Source organism: Ammospiza caudacuta, chromosome 29 (assembly GCF_027887145.1).
Source record: "Ammospiza caudacuta isolate bAmmCau1 chromosome 29, bAmmCau1.pri, whole genome shotgun sequence".
Classification (NCBI taxonomy): Eukaryota; Metazoa; Chordata; class Aves; order Passeriformes; family Passerellidae; genus Ammospiza; species Ammospiza caudacuta.
The window spans coordinates 1,902,985-1,918,027 of NC_080621.1; the positions used below are offsets into that span (position 1 = coordinate 1,902,985).

A 15,043-nucleotide genomic window follows, 5' to 3' on the forward strand; every position below is an offset into this window, starting at 1 on the left:
CCATGTGTGACAGCTTTATTGGGGGGTGGCCTCGCGTCACCGTCACCGGGGTGTCACTCGGGTGTCACCAGGTGTCATTCAGTGTCACTCAGTGTCACTCGGTGCCCCAGATGTCACTCAGTGTCACCAGGTGTCACTCGGTTCCTCGGGTGTCACTCGGTGTCACCAGGTGTCACTCGCGTGTCACTCGGAGTCCCAGATGTCACTCAGTGTCACTTGGTGTCACTCAGGGGTCACTCGGTGTCATCGGGTGTCACTGCGGTGTCACCTGACAGCTTTATTGGGGGGTGGCCTCGTGTCACCATCACTGGGGTGTCATCCTGTGTCACTCGGTGATGTTTCCAGTGTCCCTCAGTGTCACCAGGTGTCACTTGGTGTCGCTCAGTGTCACCAGGTGTCACTCGGTTCCTCAGGTGTCACTCAGAATCCCACATGTCACTTGGTCTCACCACGGTGTCCCTGGTGTCACTATCACTTGGTGTCACTCGGCGTCATCGGGTGTCACTCAGGTGTCACTGTGTGTCACTCGGTGTCACTGGGGTGTCATTTGACAGCCTTATTGTGTGAGGTGGCCTCGTGTCACCGTCACCAGGGTGTCACTTGGTGTCACTCAGGTGTTGCCAGTGTCACTTGCTGTTACCGTGGTGTCCCAGATGTCACTTTGATGTCCCTGGGTGTCACTCGGGTGCCACTCGGTGTCCCAGACATCACTCGGTGTTGCCAGCGTCACTTGGTGTCACCGTGGTGTCCCCAGTGTCACTCGGGTGTCACTCGGTGTCCCAAATGTCACTCAGGTGTCACTCAGGTGTCACTCAGGTGTCACTCAGTGTCGCCACTGTCACTCACCTCAGTGTCCCTGGTGTCACTCACTATCCCCGGTGTCACTTGGGTGTCACTGAGTGTCCCCAGTGTCACTCAGGTGTCCCCAGTGACACTCAGTGTCACTACTTGGAGTCCTAGCTGTCACTCGTCGTCACTCGTCTCCACTGTCCCGTGTGTCCCTCGCTGCCCCCAATGTCACTCGCTGTCCCCGTGGTGTCACTGTTTGTCACTGGCTGTCCCTGGTGTCCCCGCAGTGTCCCCACAGTGTCACTCGCTGTCCCCATGGTGTCACTCGCTGTCCCCGCTGTCCCCGTGGTGTCCCCGCAGTGTCCCCGTGGTGTCACTCGCTGTCCCCGTGGTGTCCCCGCAGTGTCCCCGTGGTGTCACTCGCTGTCCCCATGGTGTCACTCGCTGTCCCCGCTGTCCCCGTGGTGTCCCCGCAGTGTCCCCGTGGTGTCACTCGCTGTCCCCGCTGTCCCCGTGTCGCTTCCTCAGCCGTTGCTGCCGCAGCCGCAGGCGCCGCTCGCGCTCAAACTCCTTCATGCGCATCACATAGCTGGGACAGGGACAGGGACAGGGACAGTGTCACCAACGTGTGTCACTGTGTGTCACTGTGTGTCACCGTGTGTCATCACATAGCTGGGACAGGGACAGGGACAGGGACAGTGTCACCAACGTGTGTCACTGTGTGTCACTGTGTGTCACCGTGTGTCATCACATAGCTGGGACAGGGACAGGGACAGTGTCACCGTGTGTCACCATGTGTCATCACGTAGCTGGGACAGGGACACTGTCACCAACGTGTCACCAACGTGTGTCATCATGTCACCCCTGTGTCACTGTGTGTGTCATCACATAGCTGGGACAGGGACACTGTGTCACCGTGTGTCACCGTGTGTCACCACTGTGTCACCACGTCACTGTGTGTCACCACAGTGGCACCGTGTGTCACCGTGTGTCACCGTGTGTCACTGTGTGTCGCCACGGCCACCAACATGTGGGTGCGGGTGGCACCGTGGTGGCCCCGTGTCCCCAAATACCCTCCCATGTCCCCGTCACCCCCCAGACACGTCCCTGCTGTCCCTGTGTCCCCATGTCCTGTTCCTGCTGCTGGCAGCTGTGTCCCCATGATGTCCCCGTGATGTCCCCATGTCCCTCACTCCTTGTGCTGGCAGCTGTCCCAGCCATGTCCCCCTCAATGTCCCCATGTCCCCCCCAATGTCCCCATGTCCCCCTCAATGTCCCCATGTCCCTGTCCCTTACTCCCGGTGCTGGCAGCTGTTCCAGATGTGGTGCACCCATGTCCCCCCGATGTCCCCATGTCCCCCCGTCCCCACAATGTCCCCATGTCCCCAAATGTCCCCTCAATGTCCCCATGTCCCCACAATGTCCCCAAATGTCCCCCCAATGTCCCCATGTCCCCCCAATGTCCCCAAATGTCCCCCCGTCCCCACAATGTCCCCATGTCCCCCCAATGTCCCCATGTCCCCAATGTCCCCAGTGTCCCCATGTCCCCACAATGTCCCCATGTCCCCCCAATGTCCCCAGTGTCCCCGTGTCACTCACTCCATGTGCTGGCAGCTGTCCCAGGCGTGGCGCAGCGTGTGCCACCCCCATGTCCCCAGTGTCCCCATGTCCCCCAATGTCCCCAATGTCCCCATGTCCCCCCAAATGTCCCCAGTGTCCCCAGTGTCCCCGTGTCACTCACTCCTCGTGCTGGCAGCTGTCCCAGGCTTGGTGCAGCGCGTGCCACCCCCATGTCCCCAATGTCCCCACAATGTCCCCAATGTCCCCACTGTCCCCAATGTCCCCAGTGTCCCCAGTGTCCCCATGTCCCCAGTGTCCCCGTGTCACTCACTCCTCGTGCTGGCAGCTGTCCCAGGCGTGGCGCAGCGCGTGGCACCCCCAGGGCACAGGGAAGTTGTCCCGCTGGCACCGCAGCAGCCGCACCAGGTGGTGCCCGCAGAAATCCCTCTGCTCCAGGGGCACGCGGGCATCCGAGAGCTGCGACGCCGAGGCCACCATCACTGTCACCAGAGAGGGGACAGGGACAGTCAGGGACACCCAGGGACACCCAGGGACAGCTGGGGCGCCGAGGCCACCATCACTGTCACCAGAGAGGGGACAATGACAGCCAGGGACAGCTGCGACGCCAAGGCCACCATCACTGTCACACACAGGGGACAGGGACAGTCAGGGACACCCAGGGACAGCTGGGACGCCGAGGCCACCATCACTGTCACCAGAGAGGGGACAGGGACAGTCAGGGACACCCAGGGACACCCAGGGGCACGCGGGTGTCTGAGAGCTGCGACGCCGAGGCCACCATCACTGTCACCAGAGAGGGGACAATGACAGCCAGGGACAGCCAGGGACAGCACACGGGCATCGGACAGCTGGGACGCTGAGGCCACCATCACTGTCACACACAGGGGACAGAGGGGACAGGGACAGTTAGGGACAGCCAGGGACAGCCAGGGACAGCCAGGGGCACTTGGGCATCAGAGAGCTGTGATGCTGAGGCCACCATCACTGTCACCAGAGGGAGGGGACAATGGCAGTGACACCCAGGGACACCCAGGGACACGCGGGCATCCACGAGCTGCAACGCCAAGGCCACCATCACTGTCACCAGAAAGGAGACAGGGACAGTCAGGGACAGATGAGCTGCTGAGGCCACCATCACTGTCACACAGAGAGGGGACAGAGGGGACAATGACAGGGACACAGGGAGCACACAGGCATCCAACAGCTGGGCTGCTGAGGCCACCAGGGCTGGGACAAAGAGGGGACAGAGGGGACAACATCAGTCACGGACACCCAGGGACATCTGCGCTGCCGAGGCCACCATCACTGTCCCCAGAGGGGACAAGGACACTCAGGGACAGAGGGGACATTCAGGGACACAGGTGACACTCAAGGACACTCAACGACACTCAGCACCCACCCGGGAATGGGGACAAACAGGGGACACGGGTGACAGACACTCAGGGACATTCAGGGACACGCAGCCCTGGGCCAGCTGCGCCACCGAGGCCACCATGGCTGTCACAGAGAGGGGACAGAGGGGACACTCAGGGACACTCGGGGACACTCGGGGCCCACCCGGGAATGGGGACAAACAGGGGACAGGGTGTGACAGAGCGGGGACACGGGGTGGCAATGCAGGGACAGCGACACCCGCGTGGCACCAGGGTGGGGACAGGGTGGGTGGCACCGGGAATCACAGACGGGGGGGACGCACGGGAGGTCACCGGGGTCACCCCAAGGCCACCGCGCCCCCCTCGTGTCCCCGCGTCCCCTCGCGGTGTCCCGCACTGACCGCGCGGCTGGCGGGCCGGCATGCCCAGCTGGGCGGGGAAGGACGGCATGTGCAGCGGGTCGGGCTCGGCCTCGGCGTCCCACAGGTAGCGCCGGCTCAGGTGCCCACCCATGGCGGCGGCGGCGGCTCCGGGCCCGGCCTGGCGGAGAAAATGGCGGCGGAAGCGGAAGTGAAGGGAGCCGGAAGCGGAAGTGAAGGGAGCCGGAAGCGGAAGTGGTGGAAGGGCGGGGAAAGGGAGGCGGCTCCGGGCCCGGCCTGGCGGAGAAAATGGCGGCGGAAGCGGAAGTGAAGGGAGCCGGAAGCGGAAGTGGCGGAAGGGCGGGGAAGGGGAGGCGGCACCGGGGCGCCCCCTGGCGGAGGGGAGGAGCGGAAAGCGCCACTGAGAGCCCCCAAAAACACCAAAAAACCAAAAAAAAAAACAACAGAAAATGCTCCAAAAATCCCCCCAAAAGACCCAACCCCCACAAAACAGACCAAAAAACCCACAGAAAAAACAAAAAACCCACAGAACCCCAAAAAAGACCCAAAAACACAAAAACAAATCACCTGAAGAACCCACCCCACCAAAAAAACCCAAAACCTTAAAACATTCCCCCAGAAATCCCTAATTAAACCTTTAAAAACAAACAAACAAAAAGAAAACCCAAAAAACCCCTCCAAAAAACTCCCCCAAGAAAACTCCACCCCTTCAGAACAAACTAAAAAAAAACACAAAAAAAAAGAAAAACCCTCCCTAAAAAAAAACCCAAAACCCCCACAAAACCCTAAAAAAGTCCCAGAAACATAAAACAAAACAAAAAAAAACAGCAAAAAACCCCAAAAACCCAAAAGAACCCACCCCCTCAAAATCTCCCAGAGACCCTAAAAAATCCCCCAGAAACCCCTAAATAAACCTTTAGGACCAAAAACAAAATCCAAAAAATCAAAAAGAAAATTAAAAAAAAAAAAAAAAAAAACAACAAAAAATTGCCCCAAAACCAGTAAAAAACCTTTAAAAACCACCATAAAAAAAAAAAAAAAAAACTAAAAGAAAAAAAAAAGAAAAAAAACACAAAAAACCAAACACCCAAAAATAAAAAAATAAAAAAAAAACTAAAAAATTCCTCCAAATCCCCCAAAAACCCCAAACCCCCACCCCAAAGTCCTTCAAAGCCCAAATGTCCGATGTCCCCAAGGCCACCAGAATGTCCCCAAGGGGGTGGCAGGTGTCCTTCTGTCCCCAAGGAGGTGGCAGATGTCCCCAAGGGTTCCGAGGGACACGCTGGGGACACGAAGCCACCCCAAAATGTCCCCAGGCAAAGAAGAGACGAGGCCACGGGAGTGACAGAGGCGGTTTATGGTGACACCAGTGTCCCCAAGGGCCACCTCGGGGACAGGAACACGGCTGGGGGACACAAAGGAGCTCCGATGTCCCCAAGGGCCACCATGGGGACACAAACACAGGTGAGGGACACAGAGCAGCTCCAATGTCCCCAAGGGCCACCATCCCTTAAGGAACGATGAGTGACACGGCCGCGCTGTCCCCGTCCCACAATGTCCCTGTCCCCAATGTCCCATCTCAAATGTCCCCATCTCAAAATGTCCCTGTCCCCAATGTCCCCATCTCAAATGTCCCCATCCCAAAATGTCCCCAGTCTCAAATGTCCCCATCCCAAAATGTCCCTGTCCCCAATGTCCCCATCCCAAATGTCCCTGTCCCTCTCCAGGCGCGTTACCCCTGCAGGCCTTGTCCCCATGGCACTGTGTGACAAGGCCACGGTGTCCCCATCCCTGTCCTGTCACTGCCCTGTCCCTGTGTCCCCATCCCCATGTCCCTGTCCCTCTCCAGGCCACCCCCGTCCCTCACTGCCATGTCCCCTGTGTCCCTGTCCCTCTCCAGGCTGTCCCCGTCCCTCACAGCCCTGTCCCCATGACACTGTGTGACAAGGCCACGGTGTCCCTGTCCCTCACAACCCTGTCCCTGTGACACTGTGTGACAAGGCCACGGTGTCCCCGTCCCTCACAGCCCTGTCCCTGTGACTGTGTGACAAGGCCACGGTGTCCCCGTCCCTCACTGCCATGTCCTTGTGTCCCCATGGCCACGGTGTCCCTGTCCCTCTCCAGGCTGTCCCCATCCCTCTCCAGGATGTCCCTGTGACACCGTGTGACAAGGCCATGGTGTCCCCACCCCTCTCCAGGCTGTCCCCTTGGTTCAAAGCCCTGTCCCACAGTGTCCCCACCCCTCCCACCCCATGTCCCCATGTCCCAGCACCTCTCCAGGCCATCCCTGTCCCTCCCACACCCATGTCACTCATGTCCCCATCCCTCACAGCCCCATGTCCCCCATGTCCCCGAGTCCCTCCAGGCTGTCCCCACCCCTCACAGCCCTGTTCCACAGTGTCCCCATCCCTCCGAGCCCCATGTCCCCGTGTCCCCACCCCTCTTCAGGTTGTCCCCATCCCTCCCACCTCCAAGTCCTGGTGTCCCTCTCATCTCAGTGTCCCTCCAGGCCATCCCCATCCCTCCCACCTCGACATTCCCCGTGTCCCCACCCCTCTTCAGGTTGTCCCCATCCCTCCCAACCCCATGTCCCCATGTCCTTCCCATGTCTCAGTGTCCCTCCAGGCTGTCCCCATCCCTCACAGCCCTGTTCCACAGTGTCCCCATCCCTCCCATCCCATGTCCCCATGTCCCAGCACCTCTCCAGGCTGTCCCCATCCCTCATAGCCCTGTTCCACAGTGTCCCCATCCCTCCCATCCCATGTTCCCCATGTCCCCCCTGTGTCTCAGCACCTCTCCAGGTTGTCTCCATCCCTCCGACCCCCAAGTTCTGGTGTCCCCCCGTGTCTCAGTGTCTCTTCAGACCATGCCTATCCCTCCAAGCCCCGTGTCCCCATCCCTCTCCAGGTTGTCTCCATCTCTCCCACCCCATGTCCCCGTGTCCCCCTGTGTCTCAGCACCTCTCCAGGCTGTCCCCATCCCTCATAGCCCTGTCCCTGTGACACTGTGTGACAAAGCCACGATGTCTCCATCCCTCTCCAGGTTGTCTCCATCTCTCCCACCCCCATGTCCTGCTGTCCCCCCATGTCTCAGTGTCCCTTCAGGCTGTCCCCAACCCTCATAGCCCTGTTCCACAGTGTCACCATCCCTCCCATCCCATGTTCCCCACGTCCCCCCGTGTCTCAGTGTCCCTCCAGGCTGTCCCCACCCCATGTCCCCACGTCCCCCCGTGTCTCAGCGTCCCTCCAGGCTGTCCCAGTCCCTCCCACCTCCACATTCCCCATGTCCCCATCCCTCTCCAGGCTGTCCCCATCCCTCCCAACCCCATGTCCCCACGTCCCTCTGTGTCGCAGCACCTCTCCAGGTTGTCCCCATCCCTCTCCAGGCCGTCCCCACCCCACGTCCCCAGGCTGTCCCCTCTCATCTCAGCGTCCCTCCAGGCTCTTGTCCCGCGCGATCACGGCCTCGTCGAACTTGATCATGAGCGTGGTGCCCTTGTGCCAGTGGGCGCTGACGCGGGCGGGGAAGCCGGCGGCGCCCAGCACGGCCTCCAGCAGCCCGGCGGCGAAGGCGGCGCAGTTCAGCGAGCTGTTCTCGCGCGGCACCGACACGAACGTGTTCACCACGGGCTCCCTCTCGATCACGTAGAACGTGCGCTCGTCGTCGTTGGCCTGCTCCAGCTTGTCGGCCTCGCGCCCGAACAGCGCCCGCCACAGCGGCCCCTTAACGAACAGCAGCACCCCCAGCACCTTGGTCTCGCGCCTGCCGGGCCTCTCGCGGGCCACCAGCGCGTCCAGGGCTCTCAGGCCCACGTGGTGGCCCAGCTGGGCCAGGCGGGCCTGGAGCTCGGCCACCGAGGCCACGCGGCGCTGGCAGTACTGCACCAGCTCCGAGAAGAGCAGCGCGAAGGCGGCCAGCGAGAGCTCGGAGCGGGGCCGGCCCAGCGCGCGCTCCAGCACCGGCGACTTGCCACGCGTGAAACGGGCGTCCATGGTGGCCTGGGGGGGAAAAAAGGGGGTCAGGGGGACATAGGGGGACACAGGGGACACGTGGGACATGTGGGATTTTGGCCAGCGAGAGCTCGGAGCGGGGCCGGCCCAGCGCGCGCTCCAGCACCGGGGACTTGCCACGCGTGAAACGGGCGTCCACGGTGGCCTGGGGGGGAGAAACGGGGGTCAGGGGGGTGCTGGAGAGGGGTTTGAGGGGGTTTAGGGGGAGGCTGAGGACGTTTAGGAAGGGTCTGAGGGCGTTTAGGAAGGGTCTGGGGGGCTTTGGGGAGGGTCTGAGGGCGTTTAGGAAGGGTCTGGGGGGCTTTGGGGAGGGTCTGAGTGGGTTTGGGGAGGGTCTGAGTGGGTTTGGGGAGGGTCTGGGGGGCTTTGGGGAGGGTCTGGGGGGCTTTGGGGAGGGTCTGAGTGGGTTTGGGGAGGGTCTGAGGGGGTTTAGGATCAGTCTGAGGAGGTTTAGGGAGAGTCTGGGGAGATTTCAGGAGGCTCTGAGGCACTTTGGGAGGTTTCAGGGGGTTTGGGGGGGAATCTGAATGGTTTGGGGAGGGTCTGAGGGGGTTTAGGAAGGGTCTGGGGGGGTTTGGGGAGGGTCTCAGGGGGATTTGAGGGGTACAGGGGGTCAGGGGGACACAGGGGACACGTGGCACATGTGGGATTTTGGCCAGGGACAGCTCGGAGCGGGGCCAGCCCAGGGCGCGCTCCAGCACCGGGGACTTGCCAGGGGTGAAAGGGGAGTGCAGGGTGGGCTGGGGGGGAGAAATGGGGTCAGGGGGGCGCTGGAGGGGGGTTTGAGAGGGTTTGGGGAGGGTCTGAGGGGGTTTAGGGTCGGTCTGAGGGGGTTTAGGGAGAGTCTAGGGAGATTTAGGGGGGATCTGAGGGAGTTTCGGGAGGCTCTGAGGCACTTTGGGAGGTTTCAGGGGGTTTGGGGGGAATCTGTATGGTTTAGGGAGGGTCTGAGGGGGTTTAGGAAGGGTCTGGGGGGGTTTTGGGAGGGTCTGAGGGGGTTTAGGGGAGCTCTGAGGGGGTTTAGGGGAATTTGAGGGGGTTTAGGGGGCTCTGAGAGGGTTTAGGGAGGGTCTGAGGGGATTTAGGGGGATCTGAGGGGGTTTGGAGAGGGTCTGAGGGGGTTTGAGAGGGTTTAGGGAGGGTCACAGGGAGTTTTGGGGAAGCCTGAGAGATTTTGGGGAGCGTCTGACAGGGTTTAGGGGGATCTGAGGAGGTTTAGGGGGATCTGAGGAGGTTTAGGGGGATCTGAGGAGGTTTAGGGGGGGGGTCTCAGGGGGATTTGAGGGGTACAGGGGGTCAGCGGGACACAGGGGACAAACTGCTGGATTTCTCCAAAACTAAAGCTGCCTAAACAAGGACCCTGCAAGTCCTTAGAGCCCCCAAAACCACCTTTAATCTGATCCCCACACCCTGGGGAAATGATTTCTTTTTCCCATGGAAAATGCTCTCTGATTTCTGCCACTCGACATGGTTGACAGGGTGGTGCCAAGCTAGAAATTTGCAAACTTTGCTGAATTTCTTCAAAATTAAAGTGCCAACAACCAGGACCCTGCAAGTCCTGAGAATCCCCAAAACCACCTTTAATCTGATACCCAAAGCCTGGAGAAATTCTTTCTTTAACCATTGAAAATGGTCTCTGTTTGCTGCCATTTCCCCTGGCCGACAGGGTAGTGCCAAGAAAGAAATTGTAAATTTTACTTCTCCAAAATCATTAGAAAAAGTTATTATAAAAATTATCATTAAAATATTTTATAATTATATATTCATATGTTTATATAAATTATAATTAATTATTATAAGAACATAATTAATTATAATTATATCTAATTATATTATTACATTATATTATATATAAATATAAAATCTATCAATTATAATAAAAGATTTTATTATTTTGTTATTATAGCATTCTATTTTATAATTTTGTTATTATAGTATTCTATTACTATATTTTATATATAGTATTATATATTACAGTTTATATATTTTGTATAATTTATCTCTATGTATATATTTTATTTTATGTATAAATATATACAAATAAATATATAATAAAGATACATTATTATATCATTATTTTATTATTACATTATTATATTTTAGTGTTATATTATATTTAATATTATGTACAATATAATATATATTACATAAATATTATATATAAATATGTATAAATAAAATATAAATATAAATATAAATATAAATATAAATATAAATATAAATATATATATATATATATATATATATATATATATATATAAAATAAAAAGAAAAAGAAAAATTTAAAAAGCTACACTCTGCCAGCTGCAAAATACTCAGCATCCTTTCAGAACTGAACAATTCTGACCAGCAAAGGCAAATAGGGTCTGAGGGGGTTTAGGATCAGTCTGAGGGGTTTAGGGAGGCTCTGAGTGGGTTTAGGGAGGCTCTGAGGGGTTTAGGATCAGTCTGAGGGGGTTTTGGGGGTCTGAGGGGTTTAGGATCAGTCCGAGGGGGTTTTGGGGGTCTGAGGGGTTTAGGATCAGTCTGAGGGGTTTAGGATCAGTCCGAGGGGGTTTTGGGGGTCTGAGGGGGTTTAGGATCAGTCTGAGGGGGTTTAGGGAGGCTCTGAGGGATTTAGGAAGGGTCTGAGGGGTTTAGGATCAGTCTGAGGGGTTTAGGGAGGGTCTGAGGGGTTTAGGTCGATCTCAGGGGGGTTGGGGAGGGTCTGAGGGGGTCAGAGGGGGATTGAAGGCATTGGGGGGGAGCTAGGGAGGGTTAGAGGGGCTCTGAGGGGTTTGGGAGGCTCTGAGGGGCTTTAGGATCACACTGAGGGCGTTTAGGACGGTCTTAGGGCGTTTAGGGAGATTCTGAGGGGGTTTAAGGTGTTAAGGAGGATCTGGGGGGTTTAGGACGGGTCTGAGGCGCTCTGAGGGTCGGACGGTGCTGAGGGGGGGTCCCGAGCTGTCGTTCGGGGGTCTCTGAGGGGATCTGGAAGGTTCGGGGGTCTCGGAGGGGACTTGGGGGGCTTTGAGAGGGTCTCGAAGGCTCGGGAGCCTCTGAGGGGTCCTGAGAGGTCGGTCTGGGAGCTCTGAGGGGTCGGACGGTGCTGGGGGGGGGTCCCGAGGTGTCGGTCGGGGGTCTCTGAGGGGATCCGGAGATCCCTAAGAGGGTCTCGAAGGTTCGGGGGTCTCTGAGGGGATCCGGGGGTCTCTGAGGGGGTCTCGAAGGTTCGGGGGTCTCTGAGGGGTCCCGGTCCCGCCGCAGCGCTCGGGGGGATGCCGGACGGCGGCACCGCCCACGGGGGGAACGGGAGGCACCGGGTGGGGTTGGGGGCGCGGCCGGGGCGCTCCTTGGATGAACGGAGGGACCTCCAAAACCCCCCCAAGACCCCTGGAACCCCCCAGAACCCCCCGGTACCGACCTGACAGCGATCCCAGTGCCCGCGGGTGGAGGGACGGACCCCCGAAACCCGCCGGGACCCCCAGAACCCCCCGGTACCGACCTGAGGCGATGCCGGTGCTCCGCGCGACACCGCCGCGATGCGGCCGTAAAGCGACACCGCTCCGGCACCGCCGTAAAGCGCGATAGGGGCGGGGCCTGAGCGGAGGGCGGGGCTCTGACAGTGAGGCCACGCCCCTCTCGGTGAAGCCACGCCTCCCTCAGTGAAGCCACGCCCCCAGGGGATGCGGCGGGGACATTGGGGACATTGGGGACAGCTGGTGGCACCGCCCCGCCCCCCCCGGAACACCTGGGCCGCCAGCTGGGCTGGGGGAGGGGCGGGGATCCGCAATGACGTCATTGCGGGGGGAAGGAGGGGGGGAGGGGCGCGGGGTGACCCCCCCCTCAAGGGGACACCTGGGACAGGGGAGGGGGGGCACCCCTGGGTCACTTGGTGCCACCTCGGTGTCCCCAATGTCCCCCCAAAGTCCCCCAGTGTCCCCTCATTGTCCCCAGTGTCCCCCCAGTGTCCCCTCAGTGTCCTCCCAGCATCACTTGGTGTCACCCCGGTGTCCCCAGTGTCCCCTCAGTGTCCCCTAGTGTCCCCCCACTGCCACCAGTGTCCCCCCGATGTCCCCCAATGTCACCCTGGTGTCCTGCAATAACCCTAGTGCCACCCCCACCGTCCCCAGTGCCACCACAATTGTCCCCCCAATTCCCCCAGTGTCCCCAGTGCCACCCTAATGTCCCCTCACTGTTCCTATTGTCCCCTCAATGTCCCCAGTGTCCCCTCATTGTCCCCAGTGTCCCCTCAATGTCCCCAGTGCCCCCTCTGTGTCCCTCCTTTGTCCCCAATGTCCCCCCAGTGTCCCCTATGTCCCTCTGTGTCCCTGTGTCCCCTCAATGTCCCCAATGTCCCTCACTGTCCTCTCTGTGTCCCCTACCCATTAGCTCAGTGTCCCCTCAGCGTCCGTTCTGTGTCCCCTCTCTGTCCCCTGTCCCTCATTGTCCCCTATGCCCCTCTGTGTCCCCGTGTCCCCTCTGTGTCCCCTCTCCATCGCCTCTGTACCCCTCAGGGTCCCCAATGTCCCTCTGTGTCCCCTCAGTGTCCCTGTGTCCCCTCAGTGTCTCCTCTTTATGTCACCTGTGTCCCATTGGAGGGTCCCTGGGGACACTGAGGGGACACTGAGGGGACACTGAGGACACTGAGGGGACATTGGGGAGACACTGGGGACACTGAAGGGACACTGAGAACACTGAAGGGACATTGGGGACACTGAGGGGACATTGGGACCCTGGAGACACTGGGGACACTTGAGGGGACATTGGGGACACACAGGGGACACTGAAGGGATGTCGGGACACTGAGGGGACATGGGGACACTGGCGAGCTGGGGACACTGGGGGGACATTGGGGACACTGAGGGACGTTGGGGACATGGGGACATTGGGGACACTGGGGGATGTTGGGGACATGGGGACATTGGGGACTGTGGGGACATTGGGGACATTGGGGACACTGAGGGGACGTTGGGGACATGGGGACATTGGGGACTGTGGGGAGTTGGGGGCACTGGGGACTTTGGGGACACTGAAGGGACACGGAGGGACATTGGGGACATGGGGAAGGGGGGGTGACACTTCAGGAGTGACACAGGGGACATTGAGGACACTGGGGACACTGTGGGATATTGGGGACATTGGGGACACTGGGAACACTCGCTGGGGCAGTGACACGGGCACAGGGTGACCTCGTGTCCCCCAATGTCCCCCCAATGTCCCCAGGCGTCCCTGATGTCCCTGATGTCCCCAATGTCCCCTCAATGTCCCCTCAATGTCCCCAATGTCCCCTCAATGTCCTCTCAATGTCCCCAATGTCCCCAAAGTCCCCTCAATGTCCCAATGTCCCCAATGTCCCCTCAATGTCCCCAAAGTCCCCTCAATGTCCCCTCAATGTCCCCCCGCGGGAAGGGGGGGGTGGTGATTGGGTGTAATTAATTAACCGCCATTGTTGATGGGTGTAATTAATTAACCGCCATTTTGGACAGGTGTAATTAATTATGAGCAATTTTCGATGGGTGTAATTAATAAAGAATAATTTTTGATAGGTGTAATTAATGAAAAAACATTTTTCGATGGGTGTAATTCATTAAGAACCATTTTTGATGGGTGTAATTAATTAAACGCCTTTTTTAATGGGTGTAATTCATTAAGAGCCATTTTTTATGATGTAATTAATGAAGCGCCATTATTGATGGGTGTAATTAATTAAACACCATTTTTTATGGGTGTAATTCATTAATAGCCATTTTAATGGGTGTAATTCATTAAACGCCATTTTCGATGGGTGTAATTAATTAAGTGCCATTTTTGATAGCTGTAATTAATTAAGTGCCGTTTTTGATGGGCGTAATTAATTAGGAGCCATTTTTAATGTCCGTAATTCATTAAGAGCCATTTTTAATGCCTGTAATTCATTAAGCGCCATTTTTAATGTCCGTAATTCATTAAGCGCCATTTCGTTAATTGCTCGCGGCTGCCAGGGGGGGATTGGGGACACGCGGGGGCGGGGGAGGGGACACGGGGGGAGGGGACACGGGGGGAGGGGACATTGGGGGGGACATTGGGGGGGGGCATTGGGGGGGGGCACGGTGACAACCGGGACCGCACGGGGACCCCACAGCACCCATGGGACCCCATGAACCCACAGCACCCATGGGAAACCCACAGCACCCATGGGAAACCCACAGCACCCATGGGAACCCATGGACCCCAGAGCACCCATGGGAAACCCACAGCACCCATGGGAACCCAGGGGAACCCACAGCACCCATGGGACCCCAGAGCACCCATGGGACCCCATGGAACCCACAGCACCCAGGGGACCCCAGAGCACCCATGGGACCCCAGAGCACCCATGGGACCCCATAGCACCCATGGGAACCCATGGAACCCACAGCACCCATGGGAAGCCCACAGCACCCATGGGAAACCCACAGCACCCATGGGACCCCAGAGCACCCATGGGACCCCATGGAACCCCACAGCACCCATGAGAAACTCACAGCACCCAGGGGAACCCCACAGCACCCATGGGAAACTCACAGCACCCAGGGGAACCCCGCAGCACCCAGGGGTCCCCATGGAACCCCACAGCACCCATGGGAAACTCACAGCACCCATGGGACCCCACAGCACCCATGGGACCCCATAGCACCCATGGAGACCCCACAGTGATCCCACAGCACCCTTCAACCACACAGCACCCACGGGAACCCATGGAGACCCCCAGAGCACCCAGAGCACTCAAGGGATCCCACAGCACCCACAGGGACCCCACAGCACCCATGGGACCCCGGAGCACCCATGGGAATCTCATGGAGACCCCACAGCACCCATGGGGACCCCATAGTGACCCCACAGCACCCTTGGGAACCCATGGAGACCCCAGAGCACCCATGAGAATCCCACAGCACCCATGGGAACCCCA

General features: G+C 58.2%; 2 protein-coding genes across 4 annotated transcripts; both read right to left on the minus strand.

Moving 5' to 3' along the window:
- Positions 1–4,321, minus strand: NDUFB7 (NADH:ubiquinone oxidoreductase subunit B7). 3 transcript variants are annotated; one of them, XM_058821411.1, is made up of 4 exons: positions 4,145–4,321; positions 2,681–2,849; positions 1,266–1,378; positions 1–1,213 (listed from the first exon to the last, which is right to left on the minus strand). In XM_058821411.1, exons 1-3 carry the CDS (start codon positions 4,254–4,256, stop codon positions 1,279–1,281), a joined length of 381 nt encoding a protein of 126 aa, XP_058677394.1. In that variant the 5' UTR covers positions 4,257–4,321; the 3' UTR covers positions 1–1,213; positions 1,266–1,278. The 3 variants fall into 3 exon arrangements, with proteins under 3 accessions (XP_058677394.1, XP_058677393.1, XP_058677392.1); XM_058821410.1 differs by lacking the exon at positions 4,145–4,321 and adding an exon at positions 3,116–3,258 and having other exon boundaries at positions 1–1,170; positions 2,681–2,906; XM_058821409.1 differs by lacking the exon at positions 4,145–4,321 and adding an exon at positions 3,116–3,254 and having other exon boundaries at positions 2,681–2,906.
- Positions 4,322–7,532: 3,211 nt separating this feature from the next.
- TRAPPC5 (trafficking protein particle complex subunit 5) lies at positions 7,533–11,630 on the minus strand. Its single transcript, XM_058821337.1, has 2 exons — positions 11,618–11,630; positions 7,533–8,121 (listed from the first exon to the last, which is right to left on the minus strand). Exon 2 carries the CDS (start codon positions 8,113–8,115, stop codon positions 7,549–7,551), a length of 567 nt encoding a protein of 188 aa, XP_058677320.1. The 5' UTR covers positions 8,116–8,121; positions 11,618–11,630; the 3' UTR covers positions 7,533–7,548.
- Between the last annotated feature and the right edge of the window lie 3,413 nt (positions 11,631–15,043).